Below are 19,687 nucleotides of genomic sequence, written 5' to 3' on the forward strand. Positions count from 1 at the left end.
GAAGAAAAACAGTCAAGGGGGTAGAGGGGGGGTGTCTGGGTGCTCAATGCCATCTCAACCACCATCTGTTAGCGTGCTATGGCTGGCACGGGGTCTGCTGCCTACAACTGTGTCATGCTTGTTTGTCAAGGCAAGAGTCACAGTGTTAAAGAAAGAACCATCACTTTCAGCTCTGTCTTTTTCACTCTCTCACTGACCCATATTGTTGTGCAGGAAGAAGCTCCCTTGCCGGAACGACACAATGATTTAGTGTCCATTACTGACAGATCCGGTGCTAGCAACACACTCACACACACTAAAACTCACAGGCCAGCAACTTAGAGCTGTATCCCAGTGCAATAATGGCCTTTATTGTGCAGCCAAAAATCTGTAAAATCCTCACACTTACACACAGTTAAAATGAATGGCACTGCAATGCATGAAGCCCTCCCAGGGTTGTGCCTGCTGTAGACTCACAAGGCGTAGATATCCACATGAGCCTTGCTCTTCGAGAAGCAGCTGACTCTTGTTAAGCCTTATCAATTCATCAGGCAACGTATGACGCCTAGCCACTTTTGGCACAGCAGTGAGACTGATTGATTTGAGCTCTGAGTGGATATGTCTTTCTCATTCCATACCCGCCCACCACCCTCAGTCCATCCCCATTCCCCTCTCATCTGCTGAGTTTTGTGGGGTCCACTGAACAATACAATGCAATCTTATTCCATCTTATACCCATTGCCTCAAGTGTGCCTTTAAAAATGTGTGATTAACATTGTGTCAGTGTGAAGAAGTGACTTCATCTGCAGCAATAATGCAGACTGTTAAGAGTTTCTGAGAATGTTAGTCAGTCATGTCAGTAAAGGTCAAACCAAATAGACATCCTACTGTAAATGAGACAAAGCCTCGAGTGGATCTGTGACTATGTATGAATGTGTGTCTGTGTGTGTCTGTGTGTGTGTGTGTGTGTGTGTTAGACTCACCATCCAATAGAGTCTGACCACATATTTCCCGTAGTTGTTGTAGAGCGGCACATGACCTTTTACCACCTTGCACAGTGAGTAGATATGCTCCCAAGGTCTCCAGCCATTTTGCTCTATAGCTCCACTGTTAGACAGCGTCCAAACAATATAGATCTCACTGATGATCCACCTCATCAGCTTGATATAAGAGGAAGGAGAGTAGGAGTAATCATGAGTCTAATGACTACTATACCAACCAATCTGTAAATCTATTGGCTGAATCTTCAGTTATCTGATATGTTATTCCATTAATCAATAGGGTAGTGCATTATCTGTCTAATTAATTTCTGTCAATCAAACGTCACTCTGTGTGGCCTCTAAATTACACTATCCATGTGCTGATAAATAATTGCTATCGAGAAGTGTTACGACCCCTCCCTTTCTGACTGCAGTGGTTCAACAGGCCACTTCGTGCTTGACGTTATGGAGGGTTGTTAAGGTAATGTTGTGACACTTGTGTAGGCCTTCACCAAGGCTATAACTAACAGCCTGGTTTCTCTGTCTCTCTCCTAGACTTCACATCCCTCCAGATTTTGGGTTTGTTTTGACATATTTGCTGCACTCAGCAGTTGTATACATATTTCTTACTCATCCTTACTTTTCATTAACTATTGAAGCAGTTACTCTCCACAACTCGTGCTTTTTTGTAAATAGTTATGTTGTTTTATTTCAAATAAAACATTCAATTGGCGCTTTAACCTGACTTGTCTCCCCTCTTTGTCATATGTGTTGAGCTAGTTTGTGACACAAGTCAGTGCAATCTTAAATAATAGGAAAAAAACTTGCTGGAAACTAACCTCACTGCAAATCAGGTGACCATTAGAGGAGATCAGGTCGAAGGTGGTATGATTCTCAAACACAGTAGGACCCTTAAATAAAGAAAATAATTTTAGATGAAAATGTATATATTTTCAGAAACAACCTTTCTGCATTCAGACTGGACTGTAAAATAGATTGTGTTGCACTGTTGCAAAACATCTTTACATATTTAGATAATTCATCATCTTTAGCTTTAGAATATTGCTATCACAGGTCACCTATTTCGTGGTGGACATGAATATGTGACCTACGTAATGCTTCTCCACTCATCCCAGGGACTTAATTGGCCTAACCTCGCCAATATACTCCCAAGACTGTGTCTGCAATGAATATTTGACTACCGAGTTAATAGACTATACCATGTTACTAATTAAATATGAATTAATGGGTCAGGTGATGGTGAGAGAGATCACCCATGGATCAAGGAAGGTGATGTTTTCTCCCATCATCAAGGCAACTCTAAATAGAGGACAAACTTTTAATAATTTCCGTCAATAACACAAGCTTTAGAAATACAGACTGTTGTACAGATTGATGAAGAGAGAAGATCTCAAAAGAGCTGCAGCCTGCATCCGTATGACTGATTCTTTTGTGATTATCCTGGGTTTCTTCTGTATGAAATTAATGAAATGCTTTTGACATCTTATCTGAAAAGGCAGCTTTTGTGACCTGGCAAGGACTAATTCAAAAAGCAGGAAGCTTTCAGTAATTGCTAAATACTGTACCAAGAGAGGCATTTCAGAAAAGCTAAGTGATGCAATTAAAACTCCATTGGAAGTGACTAGAGAGAAGATTTCCTTAGCTACATTTAACTACACTTGAATACATGTGATGGCTGCAACCAACAGATGTTAACACTGTAACCAGCAAATGTGTAAAACCTTAAACCACATTGATTAAAATCCCAAAATTACAGAATACATTTATTGTAAACTGGCATTCATGTTTTTTACATGTGCATACCTACACAATTCATTCATCATTATTAAATGTGGATTGGTAGATATATACGGCATGTCATATACTATTAGAAACCTTATCGTAGAATGATTACCTTGTTGACAATAAATTCTGTAGGGCGCTTCCAGGAGTGTACTCGCAAAGATGGAGGCAAGCTAATTTTACCCTCGGGATCTTCAAAGAACGGCTGCAGACATAAGCACACCAAGTCAAAGTGAAATGAAGAAATAAAACGAACAAAGAATAAACATATTTCAAAATCAGTTTTAAAGTCAGTTTAAAGCAAATTATATATTTTGCAAGTACATGTATCTAACAGAGTGTGAATTATTTTCTACTCCACATTTACAGCATTGGGACTCTTTGTCATCTTTCCATCTTCAGCTCCTTTGCTTGAATCCCATTTCTCTTTGCTGACTTCTGTATCATTCCACTCAGGCCAAATGGGAAATCTGCATCTCCACACACCTCCCAGGCTCTCAGAGGACGTGGCTACCTGAGACGTTGCTCTGAAATGACAGCAACTCATTTCATTTGTTTTTCTGGCTTCCTTTCCTTTTTGTCAATATTAAACAATGGAATAAACCAGCTCAGTAGCAGAGATTCGGTCTAGAGTAAACCCAGCAAATCTCTGTTTACCCTCAGACTGTGAATGTCTCTGGTACGGTTAACAAGCTTCCTGAATGCTGATTGATTAGAGGATAGGGAGCTAACGCTAATGCTAAATGTCACAGCAATCCTTAATTAACGCTTGTTGTCAGCATTAACTCAAACTCACTCTGTCTGTCGGTCGGATAAAGACACTTTGCTGGAAGAGGAGTCCTTTTTCTTTGGCTGTGTCTTCGACATTGTATTCAATACTATAAAAGTAAACGCCAAGTAGCCTGGCGGAGGTGCATTTGTTTGGTTGCCTCCCACTGCTCTTGAAAGTTTACGCGTTGCCAGGTAACAGAGCTTTAAGGTGGGCGGAGTCTTGAGCTGCTGCATCACTTGTTACTACGGTGAGGGATGGGCAAATTTTTCTTCATATTATGTCTTTACACTGAAAGTAATTTAAGAACTACAAAATGTGAAACTCATCAATTAAAGGACAGGTTCATAATTTTTCATGGGTGTCTTAAAACAGCAGTCAAGTGCCAATATGAACACTGGAAGTCTTTTCAGTGTAGGCTAGGTGATGGGGGCAAAAATCAACAGTGTATCCACAGTTATGTTTTACAAAAATCCATTTAAAAGTTGATCTGAAGCTTATATGAAGCTTGAGCAGAGTCATATTAATTGGATATCTTCCACACTTACAATTGTTTTAGCATCAAATTCCCTCTTACTGTTTCTTCAGACAGTGTTTCCCAGTTGAGCTGTGGTGGAAGCATGGTAAAAAAAAAAAAAAAAAAAAAAATTTAAAAAAGAGGGACTATGGCGATTTGACTAATTTGGTCGGTTGAAACTGAATATTAGCTTCAGAAAAACTTTGAAATATTATAATAAGCTTGTGGATTTTGGCCCTGTCACAGTAAGTGTATTAAAAATGGATCTTTGAATGGCCAGTATGAACAGGAGGGCTGCTAATGGCAAGAAAAAAACATTTCAATGTTTATTTGGGCACCAGACTGTAGTTTTAAGATAGTCTTGAACAATTGTGAACCCACCTTATAACCATAGCCATATTGCTATTTCAATTGACAGCTGCATAAAACAAATAATACATTTTTAAAAATGCAATCCAATACCACACGATAAAATATGGTCTCAAAATTTGCTGCAGTTGAATCCTTTCTAACCATCCCAATAAATAGCAACAGCGAAAGCACCACCAAGATAGCGATGCAGAATTGTATTATTGTTGTACATCACAATTTTTTTTTATTGACTCAAGCCTGTCATTTTGTGATGTATTGCACATTTGGTTCTTAATAAAGTAGCAGCACACTTTCACAGAAACAGTGAAATCAAGTCTGAGATTTAAAAAAAAAAGTGAGTAGCCTACATCAATACTCTGTCAAGGTTTAAACTTTCTTTGGTTTTAATGACGTATTGTGGATTGCAGGACTGGCATTGAATAAGTGTTGCTGAAATGCTTGTAGAGTCGACAACTGGCATGGCTCCACTGCATTCCTGCTCTGTTAACAATTAGGTGTGTGGAAGAGCACAAGCTGCAGAGTTGGGAGCACAATGTCTGATGACTATCACACACTGTTCCTTGAGTGGAGTCACATGGGCCTGTCTCACACACACACACACACACACACACACACACACACACACACACACACACACACACACACACACACACACACACACACACACACACACACACACACACACACACACACACACACACACACACACACACACACACACGTACTATTTCCACACATACAGCTTTATCCATTATCCTTTTTGCTATGAATTCCTTCGAGGGCAACTAGAAACTATACTAAAGGTGCAACGTTCTCAAATGCACACTTTTGTAAGCCATATTTCAATGAATGAAACTAAACAATTATACCAATAGTGACGTTTCATACAGTTCATACATACATGTTGTGTAATCTACATTATCTGTATTTTTAATTGGTTGACTAACATTATGACTGATTCTTAATTTTTAATCATTTAGATTTTTTTGTTTTTATCTTTGCAGCAGTTCTGCTGTAGTCCCAAATGCTGCCATTGTAGATCTACAGTAGCTCCCAAAAACCTGCAGTCACCTGCACAAAGTGTAAGTGCCTGTACATTATGCTAATAAGAAATGTGTTAATACAAGAATAATCCCAGCTCAGCTTGCTTGATCCAATATGTCTACGTGCCAGTAAAAACCAATGAATTTTATAATCTGACACATTTGCTTGAGAGAATGAACCATAAAATTCAAACAGATAAACAGGTTTATCCTTCATTTTAGCCAGTAACATTGGAACATGTTGGGCAAAACTACCCCAGTGTATTGTTATTAGATCCATAAATGATTACAACAATTAGATAAATACGTCAATTAGACTAAATCACTAGTAGCCGACACACATCTGTTAAAACGTTTATTCTATTAAGGTCTTAGATTTAAAGTATTTTCACATGTAAACTTAATTTCAACTCCATGTTAAAAAACAGTTTAACACTTTAACAGATTACAACCCCTATATACAACAGAGTGTAGTCCTCTGTTTTTGTGATATCTCACCAGATATATAATGCATGACCCAACATGTTTTAAAAATACATACTGTAAATCAGATCTACATTTTCATACCAGTGGAAAGACAATCAAACAAATATTTTTCAGTGTCTCATATAGTACCATTATTAGTTAGAGTTTTCTGAATGACTATATTGCCCATCTGTGTCCTTGTAAATGTTTGAGTGTGACCCAGCCTCTTATGAGAATAAGAAAACAAAACTGTATTATAGCACATCAGAGAAAACGTAGCATAAAGACAACACTTTTATACAGCGATATAAAATACAATAACACTTTGATAATGCTTAACTGAGATGCCCATGTGCTTACTTTTTCCACAGTAGTCTAATATGAGTACAGTTGGAGACATAAATATGAGCACACTGAAAAATTTCTGTTTAAGGGAGATCTATTTTATCTAAAGAAAATCTTCAGAAACACCCAACAATAAAGTGTCTCATTTCACAGACAAATGGTGAATGATCCCAACACAAATAAAGGGCTACAGAGAAGGAATAGACCAAAGCGGCAGAGGAGTTTGCATCCTTTGTCAGGTGTGGTACAGTTCAGGGTTTCAGAGGCTGTTGAGGCAACAGAGGTTTGAGTGTGGTGGGTGTGGTTGATAGCGGTGGAACATACGGTCAGGAAAAAGTGTGCTGAGAAAGACACAATGATAAAGATCCTGTGGTTTGGAGGTGAAGGACACAGAATGATAGAGGCTGAAAATATTCGGGAGCCTATCAAGATAAAAATCAGGCTTCTATTCTGGCCTAGGGAAAGCTACAATGAAAACTTTGATGTGCAGGTCAAATGGGCATTAGTGCAGAGAGGAGAAGTTCCTAGATCTTTTAAGAACCAACAATTCAAACTCCTCCCAAATGCTGCTGTAAAGGGCTGGAGCCACAGGCTGGGGGCTTGGGTTGGCTAATGAGAATATATTGAGTGTTAGCAGCAACCCGATTTGCTCTCTGCAGGCACAGTCTCCTGGTCCAGTTTGATCCGGTCTCCATTGCTCTCCTCATACGGCAAACCTTTGTCGTTAGCCAAGATATTCTCTACCAGGAAACGCGCTGCCTCGTCCACGTTGATGTTGTCCTATGGAAAGGTGAAAGCAGCATGTCAGGGTGGCAATAAAATGTTTCAAAAATTGCAAGTTTATAACTTTCATTCTTGTCTTGCTTCTACCTGCACATCAACGCTTGTAGCAAACTTTGTTCCCTAGATCATATCATAAGGTTTTATAGAAACTACAGTACCTCTCAGAATTAATTCAAAAGTCCACTAAACCATTTTATATGACGCAGTCAACAGCTGAGAAACACTGGGAGATGGTTTTCAGTGAGCCAGTCTGATGCAAGCAGAGACTAAATAAAAACAACCATTCGTTTTTGTCCTTCACACTGTGGCCAAAAGCTGTCATCTCATGGGTTCAAGAGGTAATGAATATTAATGGCCTTTCTCCAGGCTTTGCAGTTAGAAAAATATTTACAAAGAGGCCTGGGTATCTTGTGTAACAGCAAACGAGAATAAGTGTATTTTCAAGTCGCAAAAGTCAAAAAATTATATTAGCAATGGAAGTCTAATAGTTTATTATTTTCAAAAGTAATTACAAATCTGGTGAAAACAAGTATACTGCTCATGATTAATTGGTAGGGCATGTGAATTTCACTATATGATTATGAGAACTCTCAATGTATAGAGGGTGAGCACCAATCAGAACCAGACCGACCTCCTAATTAGAGACTAAGTTGTTGACTACGTTGCAGAAAAGGCTGATTAGGACTAGAAGAAATGAACATCTTAACATTTGAGTATCCTTCTTCAGACCCACTTTCCTCAAAACTGTGATCAAAACAAACTTTGATTACATGATTGTGTATTATTCTCTCATAAAGACCTTTTTGAATGTATATTATTGAGAGGCAGCCTGTGTGTTTGCTCATTTCGAAACAGAAACAAAAAGAAAGTTTAGTGCTTTATTAACAGAATTACAATCGCAGGTTGTTGTAGGCTGAGTTTAACACCTGTGTGACAGGCACATGAAAACACAACACTACTTCATTGCACTCACAGAAAGGACAACGTCCAGAGAGGCTTTGCACACATCACGCCCCAGCATACTTCACATGACGCAGCACGAGACAGAGCTGAGAGGCCTTAGGTTATTTCAGTGAGTTAATAAAGTTAACTCTAGACACTAAAATTCATCAAAGCATTCCTCAACGTGGAAGTAAACGGTTTGAGATGTGGAAGTTAACACAAGCCCGCACAATGCAGACAACTAACAGCCTTTTGTCAGTCATATGCTCTTATAGAACTACCTGCTGATGAGTCTGATACAAATATGAGAGAAGATAGTTTGCATTACATCGGTCATCACACACTAAGAGGTCAGATATTGTTAGTCCTTTCATGTATGAAGTTATTCCTTAACTTTGTAGAAGAGAGAGGGTGCTGACATGATCTCACTTCACCAAATTCTGCTCACAAGGGCAGAAGTAAAGCCTAGAGTAAACACACACAGCAGTAACACCAAACCTGTGACACCATGACCAAATTTGAAGAAAACCATTGCAGAATATTATCTCTGAGAGCCCTACCCCTCTAACCCTAACAGCTCTGGGCGGCAACATCAATCAACATCATGTGATACCATATCACACCAGCTGTCCAACACATTTTTTGTCCAGTTGACCAGTTGGGAAGATAAATGTTCAAAGATGTTGTGCATGAATTGCAGGATCATTTCCACTCTAAAAATTGTAGCCATTGGCAAAGTTTCCAAGATTTAAGAAATACAGGTGCTTGCTTAGCTCTCATTCCAGCCACAACATTTATTCTTTACTATTTCTACAAACTGGCAAATGTAACGCTGGTTTTTGGATGAAAACTGCTGATGCAGAGTGCCCAAGTTAACAAAGCCATTACTACATGTTATGTATTTCACAATCACCACAGTAACCATTGTGATTACATCATCTGGAGAGTGGAGGGTAAGGGGAGGCTGGCATCGCTGCAAGATAATTTCTGAGGATTTCCTGTCTGCCATGAGGGGAAGTGAAGAGGCCATTCAGTAAAATGGCAAAGTCTTCAAATTTGCAACAACGGTTCAGTGGCTCCTTTTATTTATATTTGGCTGTGTATAATAAAGCTCTCACATCTGATTTGCCACAAACACAAGTCATGTCCATGTGTATAATAAAATTTGAACCCATCAATGGTCATGTTTAAACCATCACTCGAGGCACTTTGAAGGAAATATTTATCCCCCATGATGCAAGATATTTAAGCCAGCATTAATGTGAGTCCTAACTCTGGTAATTTCACGCTGCTGTACCCTGGCTTAATCTTTAAAATAGCCAGAAACAAAACATGAAAAGACATCAGAGAGGGGAGAATAATTGAAAAGAGGAGCCCGTTAAACAGATATGGGGGGAATGTACTGTATTGATCTCTCACCTTAGCCGAGGTTTCGAACCAACCCAGAAAGCCAGTCTCTTTGCAGAAATTGTCCATTAGGGCCATGTTGTTGGTGGTCTCTTTCTTCTGGTCGCATTTATTGGCGAGCAGCACTGAGGGTATGGGGTTGCCATTAGCCAGTTTCACCTTGCTGTCCAGGTCATGCTTCCACTTAGAAACAGCCTCAAATGTGGAGCCTCTTGTCACATCGAACACCACGAATGCCCCCACAGCCTCTTTGTAGTACACCCGCGTCATATTCCCAAATCGTTCCTGACCTGGAGGATGAGAGGAGAATTTAGTGAAGTATTAGCATTTTTTATAAAGCACATATAGTAAGCTTAATAAGTAATGGGGTTTTGGGCTTATGAAAGAATTTTTGAAAAGGTGTATGTGATGAATCCATCAGAAGCAGATGTGATTAAACAAAATGAACCAGTATCTTGAGGATGAAACCAAATGTCTAGCCCTGAGCTTGGGAAAAGTAAATGGCAAGACATGTTTCATTCTCATTTTGTTACAACTCGGAGAGACCTCAACAATTTTCCTCCTCTTTAGTGGCCAAAAAATGATGAGCATAGAGATGGTTCTCATTTGACCTACTTTCCCTAATTTGCCACAGGGCTAATCCATACAAAGAATGGCAGAAGTAATCTGCCATGATAATAAACCCATTTTCTGTAGTCATTCTCTCAGAAAATCTGAGATGATATTTCGCAAAGGTAAAGCAAGGGGAATTACCAGTGAGATATGGGGTGTCATTATTAATCTGAGAGGGCTTCCTTTTAAACTGGTGTACTTCTAGATGTTCTATACCTGTATTTGTCAAAAATCTATTGATTGTAGTCACATCATACCAACTACTCATCAGCCTGTGAATAAATCATTTTTGTCTGCTAAACAACAAAACACTAAGTCTATTTGAAGTATGCATTTTGAATTTTTTTGTATTTTTCCCTTTTAGTTTGTGTGTGCATAGCATTTGAACATTTTAGATAGCACCAAGTCACCGAAAATAACTAGACAGAGACTCCACTGTAGTCATGAACCATGAACTATTCAAATCACTGTCCTGTAATAAGCACATTCAAAATGAAACCTTAAGAGGTGAGAAGATGACTACACCTTAGTATAACTGTGCAGTGTACACAGACACACAGTAGAGTACATCAGTGGGGGGAAGTGAATCTATGATTAGCAGTTCAGTGGCTCAGTAGTCTGGTAAAATTGACCAACGTCACACCTTCCTGCATGTATGACTAATCAAAAGTTCACTTAAAGCATCTAATAGATGGGCCTAAAGACTGGACTCTAATGTCAACTCTTTTTCTGGATGCCAATGCCAAGATAGTTAGGTGTGTTGATACTATGCTTACCCAAAACTGCCTGCAGAGGAACTGACTACAAGCGTGAACAGGTTTTAGTCTGGAACGTAGGGAGTCTTGATTCCAGATGTAATAAAGACATTAAGACGCATAAGCAGTAGAGATTCTTTAAAGGAACTGGTCATTTTAATGTCAGGAGCCTACAGTTAAAATGTGTTTCTGGCAGTTCAAAGAGAGGAAGTGTTTCTCCAGATATGACAAAAGCAGTTTTATGTTAAAGTTGGAAGATTAAGTTCGCTATGACTCAACTTTGATGACAGCCGTTTTTCTCTTTACATAAAAAACAGTCATGGTCTTGCATAAGCTCCCCAATATGTTTCCTGTTTTTGCTGTTTTTTGCCAATATTTGTCATGATGCATGATTACTTCCATCCTACAGACATTTAACATGGACCTCATATAGGCAGGCCTGTTTAAGAACTGTACACATTTGAGGTGTATAAATGGGCGTACAAAAAAAGCATGAAAAAACGTAAACAAGCCAGAACATCACGTCTTAGATTTAATTTGTGTCTGAACTTGTGGCAGAAGATTACAAACCAGCGTTTGAAATTTTGGTGGTGAGGTTACCATTCATTTACATTAATTCACAGATTGTGCCTTTAAAGCACCTGCTCATTCAACTTATTTTTCTTAGTTCAGTGTCTGCAATTATACCAGGTTTCCAAAACTTAATGTAGCGTTGGAATCGATTTATCACAGTGTATTTTTTGCTGCACTGCTCCAATTTAAGAAAGCCTACAGGGCATGTGTAACTATTCAAGGGACATTTAACAGTTTCCACTATATGAGTTACAAAACAGAAAAAGAAACAAAAAAAATGTTTGAGGAACTGTGAGCACAGCTGCTCTAAGTATACTTTCGCTTTACTGTAGGTGCTTACCCAACCACGCAAGGAACTGGAGTGGCGTGGCGCAGTGCGGGTGTGAGTGAGAGAGTGAATACACTGTGGGGCCCACAGGCCTGACGGTAATTGCTCATAATTGAGAGTCTAATTTTAGCTGATATAACCCCAGGTGAATTCACCAGAGACACGACACAGTGGGATAAAGAGCCGATACACTGAAATAAGGCTTTCATTTCCAGGCTTTGTAGAGCTCATACCTTCAGCAAGTGTGGAGGGACATGCAGAATATGGACAGAAATAACTGGCTTCACATAATTGTTTAGCCATAATGTGTGATTGAAGAATATTAAAGACAGAATGATTTTTTTGCAGAGCAAGACAAACAACACCACAAAAGTTTTTTTAAGGTAAATTAGTTGATTAAAAGGCAGGAAAATAAAAAGGTAGGCATTTCTCAAAAAGACGCTAATCTTACTAATGAATAGAGCAACAAGACCTATTATGATATACTGACTTCCATAACAACAACCAAAACAACCTTTCTGTCAGCTCACCTTGGACTAGGAACTGATTTACATAAATTGCAGAATGGAAAGGTTGGAAATTAATTAACAACAATGCCCTCGACACATTGAATTGAAATTTGTATCTGCTGATGCTTGTTTTAAACGTTAATGAATGCTCCGAATAATTATGATTGTTTATTTATTCGAGAAACTGAAGACAAGCCGTTCCATAAATATAAAGAATCCATGACAGCATGTTACGATCTACTTTCAACTCTTCACCTCACTTGAGTTGATTTTCTGACAGGCCCCAGTCCTTAATCGGCCGGTCGATATTTAAGCAGAGCCAGTCTGGGGGTGTTAACCTCACTGTGAATAGGAGTGCCCCTCCTGCGAGAGAAGTGGCTGAATGGAGAGGACTGATATGGAGTGATTATATCAATCAATACCACTGATGTGATTGCAGCTGCACACGTGTACACACACACACACACACACACACACACACACACACACACACACACACACACACACACACACACACACACACACACACACACACACACACACACACACACACACACACACACACACACACACACACACACACACACACACACACACACACACACACACACACACACACACACACACACACACACACACACACACACACACACACACACACACACACACACACACACACACACACACACACACACACACACACACACACACACACATATGGCTGTAGTCGGGGGTAATGAGTTATTTGGGGTATTGATGAGGTGCTGTGGTTCCATGCAGAAGTCACTAACATTAAATGACAGCAAATCCCATGATACCTGATCTTTGAAGTGTCACAGCTAAGTCCGGATAGTCATTCTGGTGCACTGTATAGATTTAAACTGTTAAAAACTAATGAACATTTTTTTCAATAAGTTGATAAGCTCACATTTTCACTCCAGGTCTATATTACCTCCCTGCTCTAATTGGCAAGCTGGTTGTCTCTTCTTTAAATGTTTGATTTTTGAGCACAGGAGGCATTAGAGTTCAGGTGCTTGTGTAGGAAGCTCAGCTCCAATCGATGCTATGATGTCAATACAGGCGATAGATTAGTAAATATAAATGTAATGGTGCTGGTGTATTTTGTGTCTAGTTCTATCACGCCAATGATGTGTGCTCTTTGTAATGTTTTCTACAATTATCCTGCAACAGTATTGTGTATCTGAGTGAGCTTTGTTTTTTCTATGTAAAGGATGAATACAGCTATGCAGAAAGCATTAATGAGTGTCATATGCTGTTAACCCAATCATTGTAAAACACAGGAATGGAATGAGCAGTCTTAACAACAATGTATCAGTGGGTAAGAGTGGAGGCCACAGAGGAGCGCGAGACTGCAGGAGAGAACAAAGCTGTGTGCTGCTGCCATAAACACAACGTGAGGCAACTGCCTACAAACTAAAGGAGTAGTATGTCTCAATCTAAAAGAGAGAGACCGTAAACTATTGTGAAAAAACATAAAACAAGGACATTTCAGTCGGTGCATGACCTCAAGTGCAATTAAGTTTTCTGACTATAAATGTGTAAAATTTCAGAAATCTACATTTAAAAAACTCCTCGATGAAAAAGAAGTGGTTTAGTTACAGCTACTGTATCATCTACTGTTTGTTGTGTGGGAGAAACAGAAATAAAGAAAAGTCTCATCATTATCCATAGCCCTAGCAACCCTAGTTCCCTCTACGGCCGTACATACTGCTAGTCCGTGGGTGGGTTACCATAGAAACTGTCCAAGCCAGACACGGCAGCAGCAACAGCAGCAGTCTCCGTCTGTTGTTAGGAGGCAACTGGCTGTGAAACTTTCCCCGCACGACCCTCCCAACAACACGAACATAACGAAGACAACACAGGGTCCAGTCATTAAAAAGGTAGGTCTCCAGCACGAGCTTTCAACAAGGGACTGTGAACAACACATGACCAGCACGTTCAAATTCCACTGAGCAGCATGTGAGGAGTGACTTACTTCAGCTTACTACAGCCTTCGGCACTGAACAGAATCTGAACTGAAAGAAAATCCCCCACCTTAACGTGGTTTACCCTTTTTTCCCATCACCTTCAGCTAAAGTATTGGTGGGGCTGCTAAACATTAAGCCTTGGCACAAGGTTGTAGGAATTTAGCACAGAATGATAATATTTGCTGTAGAATATTAACCAGAATTATTGCACGTGTCCGCCATCTTTTAGGCAAACTAAACACAACAACTGACCTGTACATTAATGCACAATTACCACTACTATCACCACCATCATCTAACAATGCACAAAAGACACAGGACACTAAGAGATAATGAGGCACAGCAGGGAACACCGATTTATTTTACCAGTAAAGAGCTAAACCAAGCACACCTTTGCCCTCGTTTCATATACAGATATGAGTAAAAACCTGTATAAATGAGTGGAAACATTTGCTTCCATTCAGGGCATAAGGTGTGACTATAAGGGTTCACAGTGCTGTGAAGGGAACCGCTGCATATGTCCAATAATGTTAAACCTTCTGCTCCTACAGAAATGTCTGATCCTAAAACGGGTGCGGATTTCTTACTCTATGCCATGGTGGTAATCATCCTGTCCGCTGGCATAGACAAATCCAGGAGAGAGTAGCAATTCTGGGTGAAAAGGGGTGGGAAATCCACCAGCTTCACACTGACTGCCTTAGTGGCCCCATCTTGAATAAGGCCCTGATTACTATCATTCCTCCCAGACTGTAATCGTTATTAAAGGTTGGTAAAAGACAACGCAACTCTGAAGTTGCTCTCAGTGTTGCCAAGATGATAATTCCTTCTTTTCTGCACGATTAAATGGCTTAATGGTTGGTCTTAATGACTTGGCAAATATACCTCCAGCTTTCACTCTTTCACACCCACGTCTCATTACTTATTTTATCCTCGGAGTGTCCTCAGGCCAGGCCTTGGTGTAGGTGTGAATAATGAGGTTTAGTATCTGTGTTATCTAACCTCAAACTTTCTTTCTGGTCAGCATGTGTGTGTGTTTGTGTGTGTGCGCGCATGTAAACGGTTGTACTCACCCAATGTGTGCAAGCATCTTCCCTTGTCTCTATGAATGATATCAGTCCATCTAAGTGTGTGTGTGTGTCAGTGTTTATTTACCCTAGCAGATCCTCTGATCGAGCGCTGTCTGTCTGGCTTTGACAGGCAGACGGCCATCCCTGGCACTCACTCACAGATGCCCCCTGTGCACTGAGCTTGTGCTGCCAGGGCCCAAGTGACGGCGGGGATCGTAGCCCACACTGCCAGTCAATGGCAGACATGCAATGTGACGACCCCCCCCCCCCCCCAAACCCCACACACACCCAACTGTCCGCCTCCTTTCTGTCACTGCTGTAAGCGATGGAATAAATATAAAAACAGCAGTCTTCTAACCATCTGTCCTGATCTGTCTCAGCATATGAGGTTTGTTTGATTGAAGGAGAGGCTGGACCTGCGTAACCATGGCGGTGTTCAAAAGTAATAATAGATTGTATCCAGAGGCAGGGCTAATCTTTTTTTTCTTTCAGTAGGATAAAAAAAAAAATCATTAAAAGGATGGGTTCACATTCTTACCCACATGCCCATATCTACATTGAAAGAGTTATTGGTCCATGTAATTTCTACTTCTTTTCATGCTGGTTGTGTAAAGATATTGTGTACGGAAGAATCCTTACACAATTTCAATCTATCAGACAAAATCCATAGTACTCATTCTGTGCAAAATGCATTCTGGTACAAGTTGACTTCGGCTTCGGAGTTAGACCAATCAAATGAATATCTTTCAAAGTTACAATCCTGTTAGTAGAAAATTGGCTCTTTGTGTTACTATCCCTCCACAGACAGTGAAAACATCACATATGAGCAGGAGGAACTATTACACTGACCAATACTTCTTTCAATGTACAAATGACCATGTGAGCATTGCTTTAAGACATACTTGACTGGACTTATCCTTTAATCTGTGCTTACATACATATGCACTATTGATATGACCCACAGCAACTGACTTTTCAAGATAAATTGAAAATAAACCCCAAAACATTTTACTGCAGGGCCAGATGAAAAGCTTTTACAAGGCACTTTAACATCTGGCTATGGATATTTGAACAACATGAAATGGGAGTAAAACATCTCTAGTCTGTGTGGTGCAGGCTAAATCAGTTGCACATGGTGATTTTTCCATGACTACTACTATTTTAGGAAAAACTTTTGTTTTTCTGGAGCTCTACATAGTTTATCCAACTATCTCCAACTCTAGCACATGCATCATGATGAGAAACCCATGAATTGCAGTCATTTCAAAGATTACTGGTATTTCAAATTATGTGGTGGCTACAGGCTAATCAACAAAGACATGGTTCATGTAAGAGAAAATGGACCATAGTGTAACTTGTTAACACAAAGTCCAATCGTAATGAAAGCATACATAATTGATAATTTCATCATCCCTACTCGGCATATCAAATTTCAGGAATTTCCACATGAAAGTGGTAAAGTAGCTAAATTTCATTACACTGTAGTTTTCATATTCCAACATTTTTTTATAAATGGGCACGGCTAATATACTGTATGTGCACTAACTATATTTGACCAAACAAAAGGAGAGCTCCATAGCAATGTTAGTGATTTAAGTATGACCTATGGATTCAAACTGGCATCTTCACCTCATTATAATAACATTATTTGTGTCACATTTTCGTGGTCTTTGTAAGAAGTATAAATGTATTCTTCACACACACACACACACACACACACACACACACACACACACACACACACACACACACACACACACACACACACACACACACACACTTACTTACTTACTCAAAGACCCTTCTTTTAGAGCTACCCTTTAAGAGAATGATTAACCATCAATCTCCATGTGAGAGGTCACGATTGTAAATGCATGGTGTAACCCATGACAGACAGAACAGACAATGCAATTTGCACCTATTGTTTTTTGTAATGTCTTTGCTATTCGTATGCAACAGGGTGGCTCAAGGCTATCACCTGATACAGTCCTTTGAAATGTTAGAAATCGTATATAGGCATTATTGTTGGCACTTTGAATGGAGTGCACAGAGTGCATGAGCCACATGATCTCATTATACCTTACACTAAAAAAACTCCCCTACAGCTTGTTATGTGACCAAGCAATTTCCCAAGCCTCATGTAAGATGTATATTTGGCAATGAAGCCACACCAGATAAGACATGAAAAGATGGACGCTAATGAGATGTCACGCACCAACCCCTCCATCACACACACAATACCCTCAACCCTGCTTCTTTAACCTTTACGAACCTGCAACTGTCAGCTTAGTCGACACTTGCCATTTCAAACTTTTTGTTGGCTGCTTTGCCTGCTCGTCTCTGCTAACTTCCTCTCTAACTTGTCTTTTCAAGCATGTCATTCTCAGACTGCTGTGTTTACTGTGTGATATTTTAGTTCCCAGAGATGACAAACACTGTGAGAGTTTGCATGTGGGGAAACTTTTATTGACACTGCTCTGATTTCTCCAGGCTTGCTTACTCAAGCTGCTGGAATGCACAGGTTGGTGTGTACACCAAATTCAAACCATCTTGGATGGGAAGTTACTGAAAGCCCTTTCAGAAATACAAGGATCACATGTGACTGAACAGAGACAGCCAGATAGGGGCATCTGAAAAACATTATGACTTTTCAACATGAATAATGGCTCGCCATAAAAAAAAGGATCAGTTAAGTCACGCAGTAAGCCTATAAACACATTTTAATCCCCAGAGAAAACATTACATGAATATGATGGTGAGTTTAATTGAAGTGGGCGGTGCTCAGTCGGTAATAACAACGTGACCTACATTCCTCTGGCAATTATGAGCTGGTGATCATAAAGTGGAAAGGACATCGAGCATGATCAACCGGTTTTTTTTCTGGTGGAAATTCCTTTCCTGCTTCTTCTTTGAGTTCACGGTCGCCTGGGAATTTACACTTTATTAATAAACTCATGACATTGTGAGGGAGGTTTTGGCACTGTAGCCAATCCAAATCCATGAAAAGTCCCTCACAACAAGTTTAGTAACATATGCACTCTTGTGTAGGCTATGTGAAAGTGAAACATGAAGCAAAACTTTCTCTCGACGGCCATTGGCTCAGAATCAAATCGCAATTAAAGCGAACGAGCGCGTCCTTACCTGCGATGTCCCACAGCTGTAACCGGACCAGCGTTTTGCTGTCCCAGTTGATCACTTTAAGTGCAAAGTCGACTCCGATCGTCGCCCTGTAGTGCTGAGAAAAAAGCTGGTGCACGTAGCGTTTGATGATACTGGTTTTCCCGACGCCTAATTCCCCGATCACCAGCACTTTGAACAAGTACTCCTTACACTCAGACACCGAGCCCCCGGCCATGCTGACACTGACACACTCACAACCTTTCTCCAAAAAAAATTAAAAACAAAAAAAACAATACTCTAGACTACTTCTGCTTTCTCTGTCATGTAGGCTTCCTGTGAGAGGCAGCTGTGGATTAGGTTGGTCAGAGGGCTGAGGGCCAGATGCAGCACAAATCACATTTGTCTCCCCCTTTCTACTTGTACTTCTCCTCCTTCTCCTCCTCCTGCAGCCACCTGATAAGTCATAGGACCCGGAAATGTCAGGGAAACTCGATGCACGTCCCAGCTTCCTCTTGTGGTCTTTCATGCTTACATAATCATGTGTTGTTCCCTAAACTTTCAAATAAAACGTCATGATCATCGACTAACTCTTAAAGACACTTTGATTATTTTTGTTCCAAATATAATTCTTTAAAATAAAGGGGGAAAGTATATTTGAAATGTCTTAACTTTGCTTCAGGTGTTTTTGAAAACTGTTCATTGGTAAATTCATTGATCTGATTATTTTCTTGATTGTTTAGGCTATGAGTTTTCAGAGAAAAAGTGAAAAATATGCTCTTTAATTTCCCACAGATTAAGATGTATTAAAGGTGCAGTTTGTAGAAGTTAGTGGCATCTAGTGGAACAGACTAAGCAGAAATTAGATATAATATACATAATTAGTGTCTAATTAAAACTTGAGTGTTTTCATTACCTTAGAATGAGCCCTTTATATCTACGTAGGGATTGGGTCCTGTTCCATCAAGGCTGCCATGTCTCTACAGTAGCCCAGAATGGACAAACCAAACACTGGCTTGAAAGCCTTTCATGATTTTTGTGATTTTCACAGCCACATTAGGTTCTCTTACAAACTTTAGGCCTGATATACTAAAGGTGTGTGTGTGTGTGTGTGTGTGTGTGTGTGTGTGTGTGTGTGTGTGTGTGTGTGTGTGTGTGTGTGTGTGTGTGTGTGTGTGTGTGTGTGTGTGTGTAAAAACGTGTGCAAACTTTACATCACCCGCACAAAAAGCTGATCTACCTTGGGGATGATGGGAGGTGCATTCCCTTGGTTGCAATCTGCAACCTCTCCCCTAGATGCCACTAAATCCTACACACTGGTCCTTTGGAACAT

The 19,687-nt window shown here is 40.0% G+C and overlaps 2 protein-coding genes across 2 annotated transcripts in view; both read right to left on the reverse strand.

Annotated features, from left to right (window-relative positions):
• adgb (androglobin) overlaps positions 1-3,767 on the reverse strand; it is a 39,118-nt gene extending 35,351 nt beyond the window's left edge. The window contains exons 1-5 of the mRNA XM_062437608.1: positions 3,559-3,767; positions 3,124-3,289; positions 2,875-2,967; positions 1,799-1,870; positions 963-1,139 (exon numbers count right to left, since the gene is read on the reverse strand). Of these exons, the coding sequence (XP_062293592.1) occupies positions 963-1,139; positions 1,799-1,870; positions 2,875-2,967; positions 3,124-3,289; positions 3,559-3,767 (717 nt within the window). The remainder of the gene's footprint in view (positions 1-962; positions 1,140-1,798; positions 1,871-2,874; positions 2,968-3,123; positions 3,290-3,558) is intronic.
• A 2,072-nt stretch (positions 3,768-5,839) lies between these two features.
• rab32a (RAB32a, member RAS oncogene family) lies at positions 5,840-18,774 on the reverse strand. The gene is made up of 3 exons (XM_062437328.1): positions 18,379-18,774; positions 9,418-9,695; positions 5,840-7,053 (listed from the first exon to the last, which is right to left on the reverse strand). Exons 1-3 carry the CDS (start codon positions 18,590-18,592, stop codon positions 6,904-6,906), a joined length of 642 nt encoding a protein of 213 aa, XP_062293312.1. The 5' UTR covers positions 18,593-18,774; the 3' UTR covers positions 5,840-6,903.
• Positions 18,775-19,687: the final 913 nt, after the last annotated feature.

Source organism: Scomber scombrus, chromosome 17, assembly GCF_963691925.1.
Source record: "Scomber scombrus chromosome 17, fScoSco1.1, whole genome shotgun sequence".
In the NCBI taxonomy this organism is placed as follows: domain Eukaryota; kingdom Metazoa; phylum Chordata; class Actinopteri; order Scombriformes; family Scombridae; genus Scomber; species Scomber scombrus.

Excerpts from the sequence above, each read along its gene's own strand:
- rab32a (XM_062437328.1), bottom strand. The coding sequence starts at position 18,592 with ATGGCCGGGGGCTCGGTGTCTGAGTGTAAGGAGTACTTGTTCAAAGTG. Across the intron at positions 9,696-18,378 it reads ACAGCTGTGGGACATCGCAG|GTCAGGAACGATTTGGGAAT; the intron begins GTAAGGACGCGC and ends CTCATCCTCCAG. Across the intron at positions 7,054-9,417 it reads GGTTCGAAACCTCGGCTAAG|GACAACATCAACGTGGACGA; the intron begins GTGAGAGATCAA and ends ACCTTTCCATAG.